The sequence below is a fragment of the Phyllosticta citribraziliensis genome, assembly GCF_038025025.1.
Source record: "Phyllosticta citribraziliensis strain CPC 17464 chromosome Unknown J3D65scaffold_13, whole genome shotgun sequence".
NCBI lineage: Eukaryota > Fungi > Ascomycota > Dothideomycetes > Botryosphaeriales > Phyllostictaceae > Phyllosticta > Phyllosticta citribraziliensis.
In genome coordinates, this window is record NW_027117350.1 from 339,852 (window position 1) to 354,283 (window position 14,432).

Sequence of the window (14,432 nt, forward strand, 5' to 3'; positions counted from 1 at the left end):
TGCCCAGGGCAACAGGACCCTCCAAATCGACGCCTTCGAAAGCATCGCAGAGCTAGCTCCTGGAGCCTCTCCGGGCGGTAGTTACAAGAGCTCTCATGGAGAGCACAACGTTGTTTCTTGTTTCGGCGGTCCCTGATTTGGTTGGATCTTCGGTCGTTTCCTGCATGTCGTGTACCTTGCCCAGTCAATCATTCCTGTCAAGCAGTTCCAGGGTATTCAAAAGAGTCTTCCGCGGCGTACGTACCTCGTTCAGCTAGCATCGACAAGTCCTTGTACTCTAGAAGCTGTCAATCCAGAGAGACTTCGTCGTCTTTGATTCCAGTCAGAGTTGTCAAAAGTCCCATCTGCGTTGACCCCAAAGACCCAGCCCGCCTAGGGCACGGACCATGTTCACACCGTGGGAAATAAACACTTCGACTGCAGTCCATCTCAGGACCATGCTTGATCACGTGCAGGTTGAAGGGACATCTGATTCCCCCATCTGGTCTGCACCTCTTCATCACATCGTCGTGAGCAAGTGAGCTTCCTTCTACTTCTCCGTCACCAACATTCCACACTGCTCTCCCCACCACCACCCAACCGTTCAAGATAGACGCGTCATTTTGCGTACAGTCGTTGGCCTCCAGTTGTTGTCGTTTTTGTCAAAGTCGCGATGTCGAAGAAGAAGCCTGACAAGATGATGGACGCGTCGTTTCATGACGCCGTCAGCTCTCCGGCGAGTGCGAAGTCGCCAGCAGCTTCAAAGCACCAAACCCCAATCAAGACGTCCTTCTATGCGAACGACTTGCCATGGACACCCAAGTCTACCGAGACCAGCGCCGCGGCGCCCTTGAGTCGAAAGACCACTGGCTCTGCTTACTCGCAGCCGACCTCTGACACAGGTAGACCAAGCTTTTCGACGCCGCCCACAGGTGTCGACAGTTACCACCGCTGCCCTGCATGCACGCGCAAGAACGCTCCCAGTGAAATCACAGACTCTTGCGAGGACTGTCGACTCAGCCAAGATTCGAAGGACGCCGGCCACTCAAAGTTCAAGGCCAAGGTCAAGGGCCTCTTCAGCAAGAAGAGCAGCAAATCACTGTTCGCCGACGCTCGCAACGCGGCCACAACTGCAGACATTCCTCCCATGCCACCCATGCCAGGGCAGATCGTCTCGGGAAACACCTACCAAGAAGACTGGAAGCTTTCTCCACAGCAAGGACGCACATCCTGCTATTACCGCCCGGACACCAGCGTGGCGACCCCATCCAAGACGAACAGGCTTCCCAACCTGGCTGAAGGTCAGTGAATCTGCAACTCTTTCGGCGACAAAGATGCTAATGCTGCTTCAGGTCAAGCTCTCGACCAGACTCCTCCTCCAAAGGCCACCCGGGGTGTTGCTTACATTTTCCTCCCGCCCAACATGAAGCGTTCCCATCGTCCGCCGGAGGTGACCGCGGAATGGCGTCCAGCGAGGTGGGATATCGTCCAAGAGAGTCCAGGACAGTGGAGTTTGGAACGAACGAAGCCAGCGTACGATGATGGCAGGAAGCTCCCTCTGATTCAACCCGAAGAGTATCGCGTGCCGGAGCCTGCTCGCCCCAAGTTCGAAAAACCACCGCACACGGCCTGGGCGCTGAAGTCCAAGTTGGCCTACAAGTACCACCGCGGCCTCGACAGAGCTGAGCCTGTGTGGAAGGCCGAGCCGGAGTTGGGAAATGCCAGGAAAGTCGCCATGAATGCATTTCTCATGACCGATTTTGCTTTGGAACGTCATTACGTCAAGGTCTACCCTGGTGGCGACGACTCGTGGATGCGTTCGTATATCGTCCGAGCTTTCCATGTCGACACCAACGCCTACCGAGAGTGGCGCATCTGTTGCGCTCTCCCGCATTTTCCCAAGTACAAGCTCAAGTCCGTGGTCGCGACCATGATGTACGTGAAGGAGAGCACCAACATTCCTGTCCCGGCGGTTGTTTGCCACGACGTCAACCTGAACAATCCTCTTGGTATGGAGTATATGATGGTGGAGAGCGGCGGGGGCAGGCCCTATGCCATGGTCGAAAGGGAGCTCAGCTTTGAAGCAAAGAAGACCTTTGCCCGCGGCGTCGCCGACTGCGTCGACCAGCTCTCGAATCTGGCCTTCAGCGACATTGGCAGCCTCTACCGCGACTTCACGAAGCCCGACGGAGATTTCAACTCGTACTTCGTCGACATTTGCACTGAGCCCCACTTGACCCGAGACATGCGCGTCGACTACGCAGTCCCTCGAGGCCCGTACAGAAACCTCTACGACTTCTACACTGCTCAGATTGCGGTCCTCAACATCGAGGCCAAAGACCGTCGCCAGAAGGAGCGCCTGAAGCACTGGTTTCCTTCGCAGGCCGAGCCAAAGAAGACCGAGGAAAATGGTACCATGAAGGACCTGGTCCAGAAGAAGCTGAAGTCGAGCGACCCCAAAGAGGATGGACCCTGGGAATTCCTGCCTCCACCAACCTACACGTTTGACGACCTGCAGCTCCTGCCCACCTTCTGCGATGCTTTTCAGAGCATCCTGTACCTCCTCACCAGCAGCAAGGAGGTTGTTCCGGGTCAGACGCGTCTGGGACACTTCAACTTGTCGAAGGATAACATCTTGGTGAACGAACGTGGCGAGATTACTGGCATTCTTGACTGGGAAAATGCGTGGGTGGCGCCGCCCGAGCTGATCCCGAAGTACCCGGCGTGCCTTCCCAACTTGAACGAGGAGAACCCTGAGCCCATGCTCGACTTCGCCTCGGACGACGGCGACTCCGACAAGGAGGACAAGTGGGAGGACATGATGCTCGCCATGGAGTACGAGGACAGGCTCAAGGAGCTCAACTCGGCGCACCTGGAGGTCTTGTACAAGCACCGCGACCCCCAGCTCGTCAAGATGGAGGAGTTCCTCCGGAAGGTTCCCTCCATGGAGACCTTCATGGAGTTCCTGGACGACGTTGACCGCAGCCGCAAGGGTGCGAAGGAGGAGGAGACCTGGTTGTGAGGGTGGGGGTGATGGGGTTTGGCCTTTTGTTGGATCGGAGGACGCCTCCGCTCTCCTGGTGTCCGCTGGTCTCTGGTTCTCTTCTGGTCCCCTTGTTTGATACCCCCATGGAGCATTCAGTCGCTTTGGCAACTCTCCCCTTTGGTCCTAGTAGTCAGTTCAGAAAATAAAAAATACAGTTGAAAAGCACAGATGTGATCCGCTATTCCAGTGATCTGTTGTGACAATCAGCATTGTTTCGGGAGATGTTCAGAGACAATGAGACAGAGCCTCAGGAGGAGCCTTATGACACCATCCATGGCGACATTCAGGAAGCATTCTGACACCGTGAAAAGATCTAGGAAAAGCTCTGATTAACGCCAAATTGCGTCTAGTGAACTGCAAGTCAGCGGCGCTCCGGAGAAACTACGGCTTTTGACGTGATCCCGAACAGAATACTGACCTGCTACCTTTCTTCCTAACCAGCAGACCTGCTAATTTACCTCTTCAATGTCTTCTGCTTCTCACCATGCTCCACAATCTTCCTGTTGACAAACAAGCCCTTCCTCCTCCTGACACCCTCCATGTACTTTTTGGCAACATTCTCCTTGTCCGCAAGCTCACCCAAATCCTCCAAGTCCTCCTCGGTGAACGGGACCCAAAACGGGTCTTCGTCGAGCATCTCAAAGCCAACAAAGACGAGCTGCGGCTGCGCCGCGCCGCTGGTGCGCTTGCGCATCTCCTCGGAGAAGCCGAACGCCTCGGCGACGGGCAGCAGTGCCGTGATGCTGAAAAAGGGCGTGCCCTCTTTCATGGCCTCGGACACGATGCGCCCGCGCCGCCGCGTCACGACGCCGTAGACGCGGCCCAGCACCTCGGTCGACGCCTGGATCTCGCAGCTGTACATGGCCAGCATCATGCGCGGCGACCAGTCGAGGAAGCCCGTGTGGATCCCGCTGCGCACCGCCTTGATGACTTCGCCCGTCAGGCGACCCAGCGCCGCCCGGTTGAGCGTCGCGTCGTCGGATGCGAGGCTGATGGATTCGATGGTAACGGCGATGCCTTGGACTGGCTCGTTGCAGAGTGGGCCTTGGGACGTGGCGAGCTGGAAGGCGTAGGCGATTTTGTCGCTGAAATCATGGGATGTGACGGTTTCTTCAATGGAAGAAGGGACGGGGGCTTCGGCGTCAGGGTTGAGCCTAAAATTGTCAGCAACAGCAGTGAGACATAATTGTGTGAAGACACTTACACATGCGGCAGCGCGCCAGTCTGGTCGATCAACAGATTGGGACCGATTCTGCGAGGTCCAAACGCGGCAATGTTGTCCACGGCGCCCTTCCACGCTTCCCTGTCCTTTTCAGGGACTTTCTTGAATGCCTCCTGCAACTGCGTCTTCAGCTCGCTCTCACTGAGAACTTGACCACCGGCGAGGACATCTTCAAGTCCGGCCTTTTCTTCGACACCTGCATCCGCCTCCACACCCTCTGCCACATCTGCATCGTGGCCCTTTCTCCTCTCCTCTTCTTTGGCTCTCCTCTCGGCGTACAGTTTCTTGACCGCGCCAACGTTCTTGGCCAAAATTTCCGTCACGGCGGCTGGTAGCGGCCTGACCCGGAGTCGAACGGTCAACTGCTTGCTCGTTGTGACTGCCTCGACGGTACCTCTGGGCAAGTCCTTTTCCCGCGGGGGATTCATCTCGGGCGCAGCAACAATGGTCTCTCTGTACGGCACAATGGGTGCGCCGGCCTGCACTTCGCACTTGGCGAAGCGTTCTTTCAGATCCTTCAAGCAGCGCTCCAAGTGCAGCTCTCCAGCCGTCAAAATGACATGCTCGCCCGACTCGAGCACCTCGTACTCGACGCACGGATCCGCCTGCTCCAGCAGCTTCAATCCGGCCACCATCTTCGAAAGGTCCGTCGGGATCTCTGGTTCCAACGCTACGCGAACGATAGGCTGTGCCAGCAAGCTCACGCCAGCAAGGTTGGGTGCGCCTGGGAGCTGGCTGCAGAGCGTGCCGTTTTTGAGAATGTGTCCAGCGAGACCACCGATTCCAAAGACGCAGCCAGCGGGGATGGATGTGAGGGGCTCAAGGCCGCGGCCCATGAGGAGGTAAAGCGCAGTAATGGTTACACGCTGAGGCTCGGGAGTCGCGTTCGGGTGCGCAGGGCTTGACTTTGGGCCCAGAACATAGATCTCGTCACCGACAGAGATAGTACCGGAGTAGAGTCGAGCAAATCCAATCAGATGTTCAGGGTCCTCGTTCTTCTCTTCTTCCTCGACCTCGCCTTGAGGGCCGTCTGCACTAATGACGGATGTCACTCCAAGTGCTTCAGTCATGGCAGATACTTCATCGTCGTCGGCGCCGGTTTGCAGGGCTTGAGCACGTGCGAACTCCGCACGTTTCTTGCGTGCAAGTTCGCGAGCTTCTTCGGCAGACAGCGTTGCACCTGAGCGTTTCTTGTTCTCGGGAAGTTCGGACTGCGGGATGGCGACCATTTTGCTGACGTAGGCCACGACGGGATCGTTCTTGTCCTTCTTGAAGTTGACCATTGCATCGGTAATCTTTGGATCGACATGATCGCCGCCGGGGGATTGGTCGATAATGTCCTTCATCCGCGCTGCTTGCGCGACTGGAGGCGAGGGGAGATGTTCAATGACGGAGACCAGGACGGCGGTAGACAGAGGGAGCCATGCGGCGAAGATGGCCGTCAGGAGAGCGCGTGGATCGCGAGCGCGCAGTACGTGAGGAGGAAGATTTATCCCCAGGCCTTTTGTGATCTTTTCGAGCAGGGCAGGGTCACTGGATAAGAAGAATAAGCGTCGTGTTTCTATATTCAAGAGCATATCTACAGCGCAGCGCATGTAAGAGGAAAGGAAAGTCCACGCACCCCTTCCCTTTGTCACCACCTGTCGTGGCCTCGTACACGGCCCATATTTGCTCGAGCACCAGTTGGACAAAGATGGGCTTTAGCGATCTCCCTTTCAAGTGTTTTGAGCTGAGAACTTTCTTGGACTTGGGATCCAAGTAATAGTCTCCCCAAAGCACCTTTTCGAGGGCAGCTCGTTTTATACCAAGCTTTCGCTCATATAAAGCGGCAAACTGCTTGACCGTGAAGGCCCAGCCATCAATGGCGCTGCTAAATATGACGTTGTTCTTCTCGGGAGCAAAGTAAATGTCCTCGTCATCCTTTTCCTCGTAAGCAGCCTCGGAGGTAACCTCGGACGGGATGTCGGCGTCATCAGCAGCATCGGCGCGCTCTTGTGCCTTGTCGCTGATGCGCTGGTCCATCTTTTCTCGCCATTTCAAGTCATCTTCCATACGCTCACCTTGGAAAAAGCTGCCCATGACAGCATTCACCTGTTCCAGCAACTTGCTTAGATGTGTGTACGCCTCTGAAGGGCTCATCTTGAGCTCGGTGACTAGCCTGTCCATCTTGTTGATGACGAGGAGCGGCTTGAGTTTCTCTACCCACGACTGTCGCAGCACCGTTACAGTCTGACTGCATACGCCTTCGACGGCATCTACGAGGACAACGGCACCATCACAAAGTCGCGATGCGGTAGATACTTCGCTGCTGAAGTCGATGTGTCCGGGGGAGTCTATCAGATTTATCAAGTTTTCTTGCTTCACGGGCTCGGCGTCTGGGGATTGGCGGCGCATAAGCGAAAAGTAGAGAGAGATTGCGGAGGACTCCATGGTTATGCCGCGCAGCTGTTCGTCTGGGCGCGAGTCAAGATAGCGGATTTTGCCAGCCAGCTTGGGCGAAATGATGCCGTTTGTGGCGATGAGGGCGTCTGTGAGGGATGTTTTGCCATGGTCCTTTGATTCCAGTCATGTCAGCGTGAATCAAGCAATGGATGGCGAGCCTGTTTTCTAAAAACGTACAACGTGGGCAAGGATGCAAATCTGGACATGTCAGCGGCGAGAAGTTTGTCGAGGACTGGGACCGACGCACGTTTCGGATGCCTTCCTGGGCCTGCTGCAGGGCCACGAGCCTCTCAGGGCCGACGACGGGCATGGCGAGGGAGACGATAGTGTGGAAGTGGGGTATGCGGAGGTGGTGCAGCAGTAGTGCAGTGCAGTGCAGTTGCGGGTCGAGGTGAGGAGCGGGAATGAAAGGTGAAGGAATGACGGCAGCGGTCGTCGATGGCGCGACGAGTCATTCGACAAATAATTATTCGGCCTGGGGTAATGCCGTCACCGCCCCCCGACAACCACCGGATCCATCCCCCCTACAGTACAGTGCCCATTTACTGCCACCACCACCGTCACTCCCCAACTCTGTCAGCCAGTCTGCGCTCTGCTCTGCGCGCGTCGACGATTGAAGCTGCCGGCGGCCTGCTCGCCAGCCAAGCTCCAAGCTTAAGCGCCCTGCCCGCCCAGCCCATGCCTCGCGCCGCGCCCCTGGATCCGCTCAATTCCCGTTCGTCGAGCACCCACCGCGCAGGCTCAGGAACAGATTCACTTTGACGACCTCGACCGGGAGTGCGCTGGTAGCTCTACGTCGGTCCCTGTTCGCCCCCAAGAACAAACGTCGACCTCTCCTGAATAAGAATCGACCCTGGTCACCACCATGGCCAATACCATCGCCCCTTCCACGGTACGACCGAGCACACCGCCGAATGCCACCATCATGAAGATTACAACAGCGCAGGTCGCTGGACCTTCGTCTTCGTCCAAGGACAAATCCAAGGCTCATCACCTAGGCCTCGGCATGTTCTCGCCTGTCAATCAAAACGGCAGTTTCGAGTTCGACCGGGTTCTCAAGTCCGGCGAAGTAATGAAGCGTACGAGGAAGACCAAGGTACGTACACGGCCAACCTCTTTGGCATCATCGTTGACTTAGGCTACGAAAAGAATTGGAAGACCGTCTACCTCGTCTTGCGCCCGCACACACTCTCCATCTACAAGGATCGCGATGAGACACGCCTACGCCATCAAATTGCCCTTTCCGAGCTTACCGCCGTCGCTCGCCAGCGAGATTCAGCAAAGAGGGCAAAGCACGTCTTTGGTCTTTTCTCTCCGTCGCGAAACTTCCACCTCGCAGCTCTCTCGGACAATGATGCGCAGGACTGGGTCGAACTTATCCGTCGCGAGTCGCGGATCGACGAGGAGGAAGAGGAAATGATGCAGACGAGCCCCCCGCAGGGTCGCAACGCTGAGAGAGGTCGCAGCACACACAGGAAGCTGCGCGAGCAGATGCTTTCGAGCTCTTCTGAGGGAGAGGGCGTCGCGCGACCATCAAGCTCCGTGAAACCTGAGGGCTTGCACAGTGCGCGAAGACCATCACACAACCTCGCCTATTCCGGCAATGAACAAGCTTCCTTCTCCGACTTCTCAGACACGCCTGGTCCATCGGGCTTCCGCGACTCGACGCTTTCGTTTTCGCAGCCCAACGATCCAAACACCACTTACGACAGTTCGGGTGGGAGACCAAGCTTGGCGCAAAACGTTAGCCAGATGAGCACCATCAGTAGCGCCATTTACTGCAACCCTCAATCAAACCAAAAACCGGATGACGAGCGCGTCATTTGTCAAGGATGGCTCTACATTCTCAAATCCAAAGGCGGCGTGCGACAGTGGAAGAAGCTCTGGGCGGTTCTTCGTCCGAGAGCCCTTGGGCTTTACAAAAATGAGGAGGTGGGCACCCGTCCAACTCCCCCGCCCGTATCCAGCTAATCGTTCATAGGAGTATTCTGCGACCCTCATCCTGCCATTCCCATCCCTTCTCAATGCCGTTGAAATCGACCCAATCTCGAAGTCGAAGCGCTTCTGCCTCCAACTCATCGCCGAAGAACGCAACTATCGACTCTGCGCCCCCGACGAAGATGCGCTAGCGAAGTGGCTCGGCGCTCTTAAATCGCTCCTGGCGAAGCGCAAGGAAGTTGAGCTCCAACGGCAAGCCGCTGCCGCCGCCGCCGAAAAGGAAAAAGAACGCGACGCTGTTGCTGCTGCGACGGCTGTGGCCGCCGGTGTAGTAAGTCCGCAGCAGCGGAGCAGCGTCGGGGTGGCCAGCGGCCCGGTCAGTGCCAGCGCCAGCACGACAATGATCAACGTTTTGGTCAGTCCAGGGCCCTTGGCAGGTACGGCTACGGCAACATTACCGTCCAGTGGCGCTGGTACGCCGGTAAACCATGGCAGGAGGAGCGTCAGTGGAAGCAGCATCAAGGCAATGACAGGGTCCGCGCCGAGTGCGCCGCCTACATCCACCCAAGGGTTTCTACCTGTGCGGTGACACGCCGAGGCGGTTGATGTGATGGGTTGATGCTGAAGAAGACGCGGGTAAAGGGAATCGATGTGGAAATTCCCTTTCCACAACGAAATCGTTGCTCCCAGCATCGATATCTGCGTGCTACCATCGACACGAAGTTCTTGGGGCTGCAAAGCCCAATGCGCCTTCAGCACCCTCTCCACCACCATTCCGTCTCGCGCATCGCATTGAATGGCTCAGCCTCTATTCCCGACTACCTACCTTCTCACTGCCCTTTCGGCAATACCAACACTTGTCTCATATCATTTTAACATCGCCTGCCAGAGCCTCTCCATTGGCCTTCCCTCTGTCCGTCCGTCCGTCTGTCAGTCTGTCAGCGTCTCTTAGCGTTCCCCATCATCCATCAGCGCAAAAGCCAAAGCTCTTACCTTGGATATTTTCCTTGCTCCCCTGGTCGTTTTTCCTTGTTGCCATCGTTGTTGGCGTGGCACACTTGTACGATAGAGATACCATTACCCCCTTTCTCATTTCCTCATTGTGTCTTTGCGCCAGCGCCTGAATCTCTCTTGTTGCGTCCTGTCGCGTTTCGTTTGTCTGTTTGTCTGTCTGTGTCGTCTATTGGTTCGCTCCTCTGCGTCTTCTGCCCGGCGTTCTGCTCAAGTCTTGCCTTTGCCGTACAGCCTCCGCCTGTCGTTACCGCTTTTGTCGCTCGATCAGCTTAAGCTGTTCATCAATTCATCGGCATACGCTCGCTCGCTGCTACCACTGCCGCTTTGTCCGGACCAGAGCGGTCAGCACACATACACACTATCAGTGGCCACAGTACCTTGAGGCTAGCACACTTGTCTGGGACACCTTTGTGGTCTGTACTGGCCTATACGCAAGGATGAAAAAAAGGAACAAGGGCAGCTCAGTTTGTCTGTGCTCCTTTCTCACTTGCTTACTCGCTTTCTTCGCGTCAACACCGCACCTCCTCATTCCTGCTTTGCCTAATAGTGCTTGGTGCTTGGTGCTTGCTTGCTTGCTTGCTTGTGTGCGTGTATGCTGGCTTCATGACTCGATGCGCTTCGTGCATCTTGTGCGTCTTGTGAGTACTCACTAGTGTGGTGCAAAGCAACAGAGCGCCCCTTGGGAACGCAGCTGGAGGCAAAGTGATGTCGAGAGGCTTCATGGTACCTAATTTCTAATCGAAACCGTAACACACCGCACCTGCTCTCTGCCTCTACCCTTCAGCTCTTCACTGACTTTGTGGATGCACCTTGATCCGTCACCTAGTCATGCTGGCACCGTCATCATCATGCGAACAGGATGTCGTGATTTGCAGAGCGCATAGGAAGGCTCCATACAACGTGCCAGATCCACCTCAGCAGGTGTCGAAAGAAATGAGAAGGCCTAGCAATGCAAGTGCATCTTAAGGAGCATTCAATCGATACCTTCATAATGTACAGGGAGCATTCGTTTGCCACTACAGTTGCGCTTAGGGAGCATTTGATCGCTACTTCAGTCACCCTCAGGGAGCAGTCGTTCAATGCTGCAGCCAGACCCAAAGAGTCAGTCTCACATCTTTCCACACGCATTGCACACCCAGTCATCGGACTTATTCATTGATCGGTGCCTATTCCAAAAGCACAAAGGGGAAAAAGAAATCTGATGCAATCCAATCCATAACCGCAATCACTGCAGGATATCAACCAGTTCCCCTGCCTGCCAGCCAATCCGTATCCATAATGCACCCGTCCGTCTGTCGAAAAAAAAAGAGGGAAAGCAGATTTCAGCACCAATTTTGAGGCCCCAAAGAAAAGCCAACCAATGCACACCACCACGTGCCGTGCCGTAACCTAGAATCCTCCCAAAACTCATGTCTGAAATGCCGCCACTAATGCTGCAAGGCTACTGGAGAAGAGCTTGTCTCAAGGTAGCCTGCGTGCTAAGAGACGCTGCAGCTTAGTAGCGAGGCGGGTATCCACCTTGCTGGGGCGGGTAGCCGGGCTGACCAGGAGGCGGACGGCCATACTGACCTCCCTGCGGAGCACCGTACTGGCCCGGAGGCGGAGCACCGTAGCCGCCCTGAGGGCCCTGAGGGTTGTAACCTTGAGGAGGCTGGCCGTACTGGCCCTGCGAAGTAGTTTAGCAACATCGTCATGAGAACAAGGTTTGGTCCATGCTTACCGGAGGCGGAGCACCATATCCGCCTTGGGGCGCGCCATACTGGCCTGGAGGAGCACCATATCCGCCCGGGCCGCCGGGAGGCGGAGCGGCGTTGCCCTTCTCGTCCTGGCGATCATATGACTTGTCAATCGCGCCGAGGAGAAGCTTGACGAGCCACAGCTCCGGGGTGAGGTCGACGGGCGGGTTGGCGCGTGCCATTTCGGCCGACTCGTTCTCGTAGTTGGACGTGCAGTCGACGAGATGACCGACCATGGGATCTTGGTCAAGCTTGGACAAGAACTCGCGGGCCTTTTCGTCGTTGCCGACCTGAGCGAATTGGAACTTGATTGCGCCAGGTCCGTACTGCGGCATGCGGCCGATCTCAGAAGTAGCATTCTTGATAGTCTCGAAAACGGCATTCTGCGGCTCGCCAGCGGGTTGACCATCGGTGATGGTGATGACCAAGACTGGCTTCCTGAGCTGGCCAGCACGCGCATTGCGCAGGACCTCATCAATGACGCGCTCCTTCAAGTGACTTCCCATCGGAGTAAGGCCCTTGAACTGAATCTGCGACATGAGCTGGTCGACCTGCTGCTCAGTCCTAATGTGCTCAGTGACCTGCGGAGGGGGCATCGAGTTCATGAAGCGGACGGAAATGCCATCGTCGTCAAACAGAGTGGCAGCGAATGCGACGCGCTCGAGGATCAGCTTAAGATCCTTGATGCGCTCGCCATTCTCCTCGAACTGCATGGAGCCACTGTCATCGATGTAGAGGATGATGTCGAAGAGACCGAGCTTCACGATATCGTTTCCGATCTCCTGAGGAAGGCGCCAGCGCTGGCAGAGCTGCGCGACCTGGACGCTTGCGCGTTGCGCAATTTGGTCAAGAGCCGGAGAGTTGGGCGGGTAAAAGTTGTGCAGCTGGTTCTCCTGAATGGCACTGCCGAGCATCTGCTTGAAAGCCTGGAGCTGGGCCGGGGAAGCCTGCTGGCCTGGAGGAGGGCCTCCCGGCGGGGGCGCGCCGTAGCCTTGGCCCGGGGGCGGACCTTGAGGAGGATAGCCCTGCTGACCCTGTGAGTTGTTGGGTTAGCCAAAATCTCCTCAAATCTCTGTGTGGTATCTTTGCGCCCGACGAACATGTCCATATCCCGGTCCCGCGTTGAAAGGTGATTGTCCATAGGATTGCTGTTGGGAAGGCTGGCCATAGGGACCAGCACGAGGTGGAGGCGGAGGTTGGCCGTAGGGCTGAGGTGTATGGGAAGGTTGTCCATAGGACTGCGCTGGAGACTGTCCGTAACCAGGCTGCGGCGTTGAAGGCTGGCCGTACGGAGTCTGCCCTGAAGGTCTCAGCCCAGTGGGCCCCGACGGCGGAGGAGGCGGTGGCCTTGAATATCCTCCTTGTTGCTGGCCGTAGGGCGACTGTGCAGGCTGGCCATATGGAGATTGTGCAGGCTGGCCATATGGAGATTGTGTAGGCTGGCCGTAGGGCGATTGTGGGGGCTGGCCATAAGGAGATTGCGCGGGTTGTCCGTAAGGAGAAGGCGAGGGAGCGGCATAGCTCTGGTAGGACGCAGGTTGTGAGTATGGGGACGGGTTGTAGCCAGGCTGCTGCGGCTGCTGAGGGTACGGAGGTTGATTTTGATTTTGATTCTGAGCGCCGTAGGCATAACCTCCCGGGTACGACTGATAGCCCGCCATGGATGAAGTCGGGACCAGTGGTCGATGGGTCAGGCAGAAAGGCGTTCCAGAGAGGCAGTCGACTGTCTAGTTGCAGGTGCGGCAAGGTCCCAAGGTTTGCGAAGAGGGATGAGTGGAGAGGGCGGCTTGGCAGTGACGTCGCAGGCGGGATGACGAAAGGCCGGAGGTGAAGGGGCGGGAGCAAACAAAAAGGGCCGCGGGAAAAAAATGAGCGGGAAGCTCACTTACAGGAGGAGGGCCACCGGATGCTCCGGGGTAGGCCTGATAAGCGGGCGCGCCAGGCTGTGTTCAACATTAGCGTACGTGTTGCAACGCGCATGGCAGCAGCAAGGCAGCAGTGACTACATAGCTAGCAGCAAAAGCAGGACAGGAGTGGCAACTCACATATGCGCCAGCACCACCGGCACCACCACCACCACCACCACCACCGGCAGCAGGAGGACCGGCAGCGGCCAATTTGGAAGCGAGCTGTTCGAAACCCAAGAGTCAGCCTGGCTGGTCTTGATGACGTCCGCAGCGGGGTAACGAGGGGCAGACGGAGGAGCTTCCCTTCCCAGGACAAATCCAAGCTCCCTGGACCAGCCGAGCTCGGAGGGGCGGCGACACTTACACCCATGGTTGGACGACTGGAGGCTGGAGGTTGGAGGTTGGAGGAGTGGATTGAGTGAGGATCGTGGGAGGAAGCGGAAAGCAGAGGCGAGGGCAAGAAAGAGTCGGCGGTGGAGAATGGTGGGTGGTTATATGATGGAAGGGAGGACCTGGGAGCTGGGAGCTGGGCTGATGAAGCCGTCGGGTCGCTGTCGCCTGTCGCCATGACATGACGCCCATGCTCTCCCGCCGCTAGTCTGCATTCGGCAACATGAGTACGTGTGTGTGGAACGCCCCTGCACCGCCACACCTGCGCCAATCCCCAGCCGCATCGCCTCCCACCACTCAGCGTCATACATGATTGTCACCAGACCTGTAGTCTGCACATGCACTCTGTTGTAGACAAACTGCCGCCCCCTATTTGCTGTGCCACTGCTGCCAGGCTGAGCGCTTAGCAGCCATGGCCAACGGGCTGAAGAGCTTGCATTCTCCTCCGCCATTGGGGTCCGATGCGCTGACTGCATGTCTCGTTCGAGGATTCAACTCCATACGGTAGGTATAAAGACCAACGACTCCTCATGTCCGCCTCAACAACCGTTGGTCTCCTGGCCAGCGCTTATTTCCCGCTGCTCCCACGTCGAGCGCTTAGATACATGCATGGCCTGACGCTGAAGAGCCTGGATTGTAATCTTACCCCAAGACCTGGCCGATTTCCCATATGTCTACCTCTGCGACTGCGACTTTCTTCCGCCGCTGTCAATGTGGCCCCCAAGAATAATGCTTTTCCATTGTCAACACGGCCAACG

At 56.8% G+C, this 14,432-nt stretch overlaps 5 protein-coding genes across 5 annotated transcripts; 3 read left to right on the forward strand and 2 right to left on the reverse strand.

Moving 5' to 3' along the window:
- Nucleotides 1–652: 652 nt before the first annotated feature.
- On the forward strand, nt 653–3,001 carry J3D65DRAFT_680778 (uncharacterized protein; the record flags this gene model as incomplete). The annotated part of the gene is made up of 2 exons (XM_066803719.1): nt 653–1,280; nt 1,332–3,001. The coding sequence occupies 2 exons, from the start codon at nt 653–655 to the stop codon at nt 2,999–3,001; spliced, it is 2,298 nt and encodes a 765-aa protein (XP_066650740.1).
- Nucleotides 3,002–3,200: 199 nt separating this feature from the next.
- J3D65DRAFT_639128 (P-loop containing nucleoside triphosphate hydrolase protein) lies at nt 3,201–7,114 on the reverse strand. Its single transcript, XM_066801682.1, has 6 exons — nt 6,937–7,114; nt 6,867–6,887; nt 5,869–6,800; nt 4,230–5,780; nt 3,444–4,179; nt 3,201–3,371 (listed from the first exon to the last, which is right to left on the reverse strand). The coding sequence occupies exons 1-5, from the start codon at nt 6,997–6,999 to the stop codon at nt 3,480–3,482; spliced, it is 3,267 nt and encodes a 1,088-aa protein (XP_066650741.1). The 5' UTR covers nt 7,000–7,114; the 3' UTR covers nt 3,201–3,371; nt 3,444–3,479.
- Nucleotides 7,115–7,430: 316 nt separating this feature from the next.
- Nucleotides 7,431–9,320, forward strand: J3D65DRAFT_132210 (uncharacterized protein). Its single transcript, XM_066793902.1, has 3 exons — nt 7,431–7,785; nt 7,839–8,621; nt 8,671–9,320. Exons 1-3 carry the CDS (start codon nt 7,555–7,557, stop codon nt 9,214–9,216), a joined length of 1,560 nt encoding a protein of 519 aa, XP_066650742.1. The 5' UTR covers nt 7,431–7,554; the 3' UTR covers nt 9,217–9,320.
- Nucleotides 9,321–9,883: 563 nt separating this feature from the next.
- On the forward strand, nt 9,884–10,398 carry J3D65DRAFT_639137 (uncharacterized protein). Its single transcript, XM_066801683.1, has one exon. It carries the CDS (start codon nt 10,079–10,081, stop codon nt 10,292–10,294), a length of 216 nt encoding a protein of 71 aa, XP_066650743.1. The 5' UTR covers nt 9,884–10,078; the 3' UTR covers nt 10,295–10,398.
- Nucleotides 10,399–10,968: 570 nt separating this feature from the next.
- J3D65DRAFT_132271 (uncharacterized protein) lies at nt 10,969–13,985 on the reverse strand. The gene is made up of 5 exons (XM_066793903.1): nt 13,649–13,985; nt 13,423–13,506; nt 13,267–13,320; nt 11,362–12,405; nt 10,969–11,307 (listed from the first exon to the last, which is right to left on the reverse strand). The coding sequence occupies exons 1-5, from the start codon at nt 13,979–13,981 to the stop codon at nt 11,137–11,139; spliced, it is 1,686 nt and encodes a 561-aa protein (XP_066650744.1). The 5' UTR covers nt 13,982–13,985; the 3' UTR covers nt 10,969–11,136.
- Nucleotides 13,986–14,432: the final 447 nt, after the last annotated feature.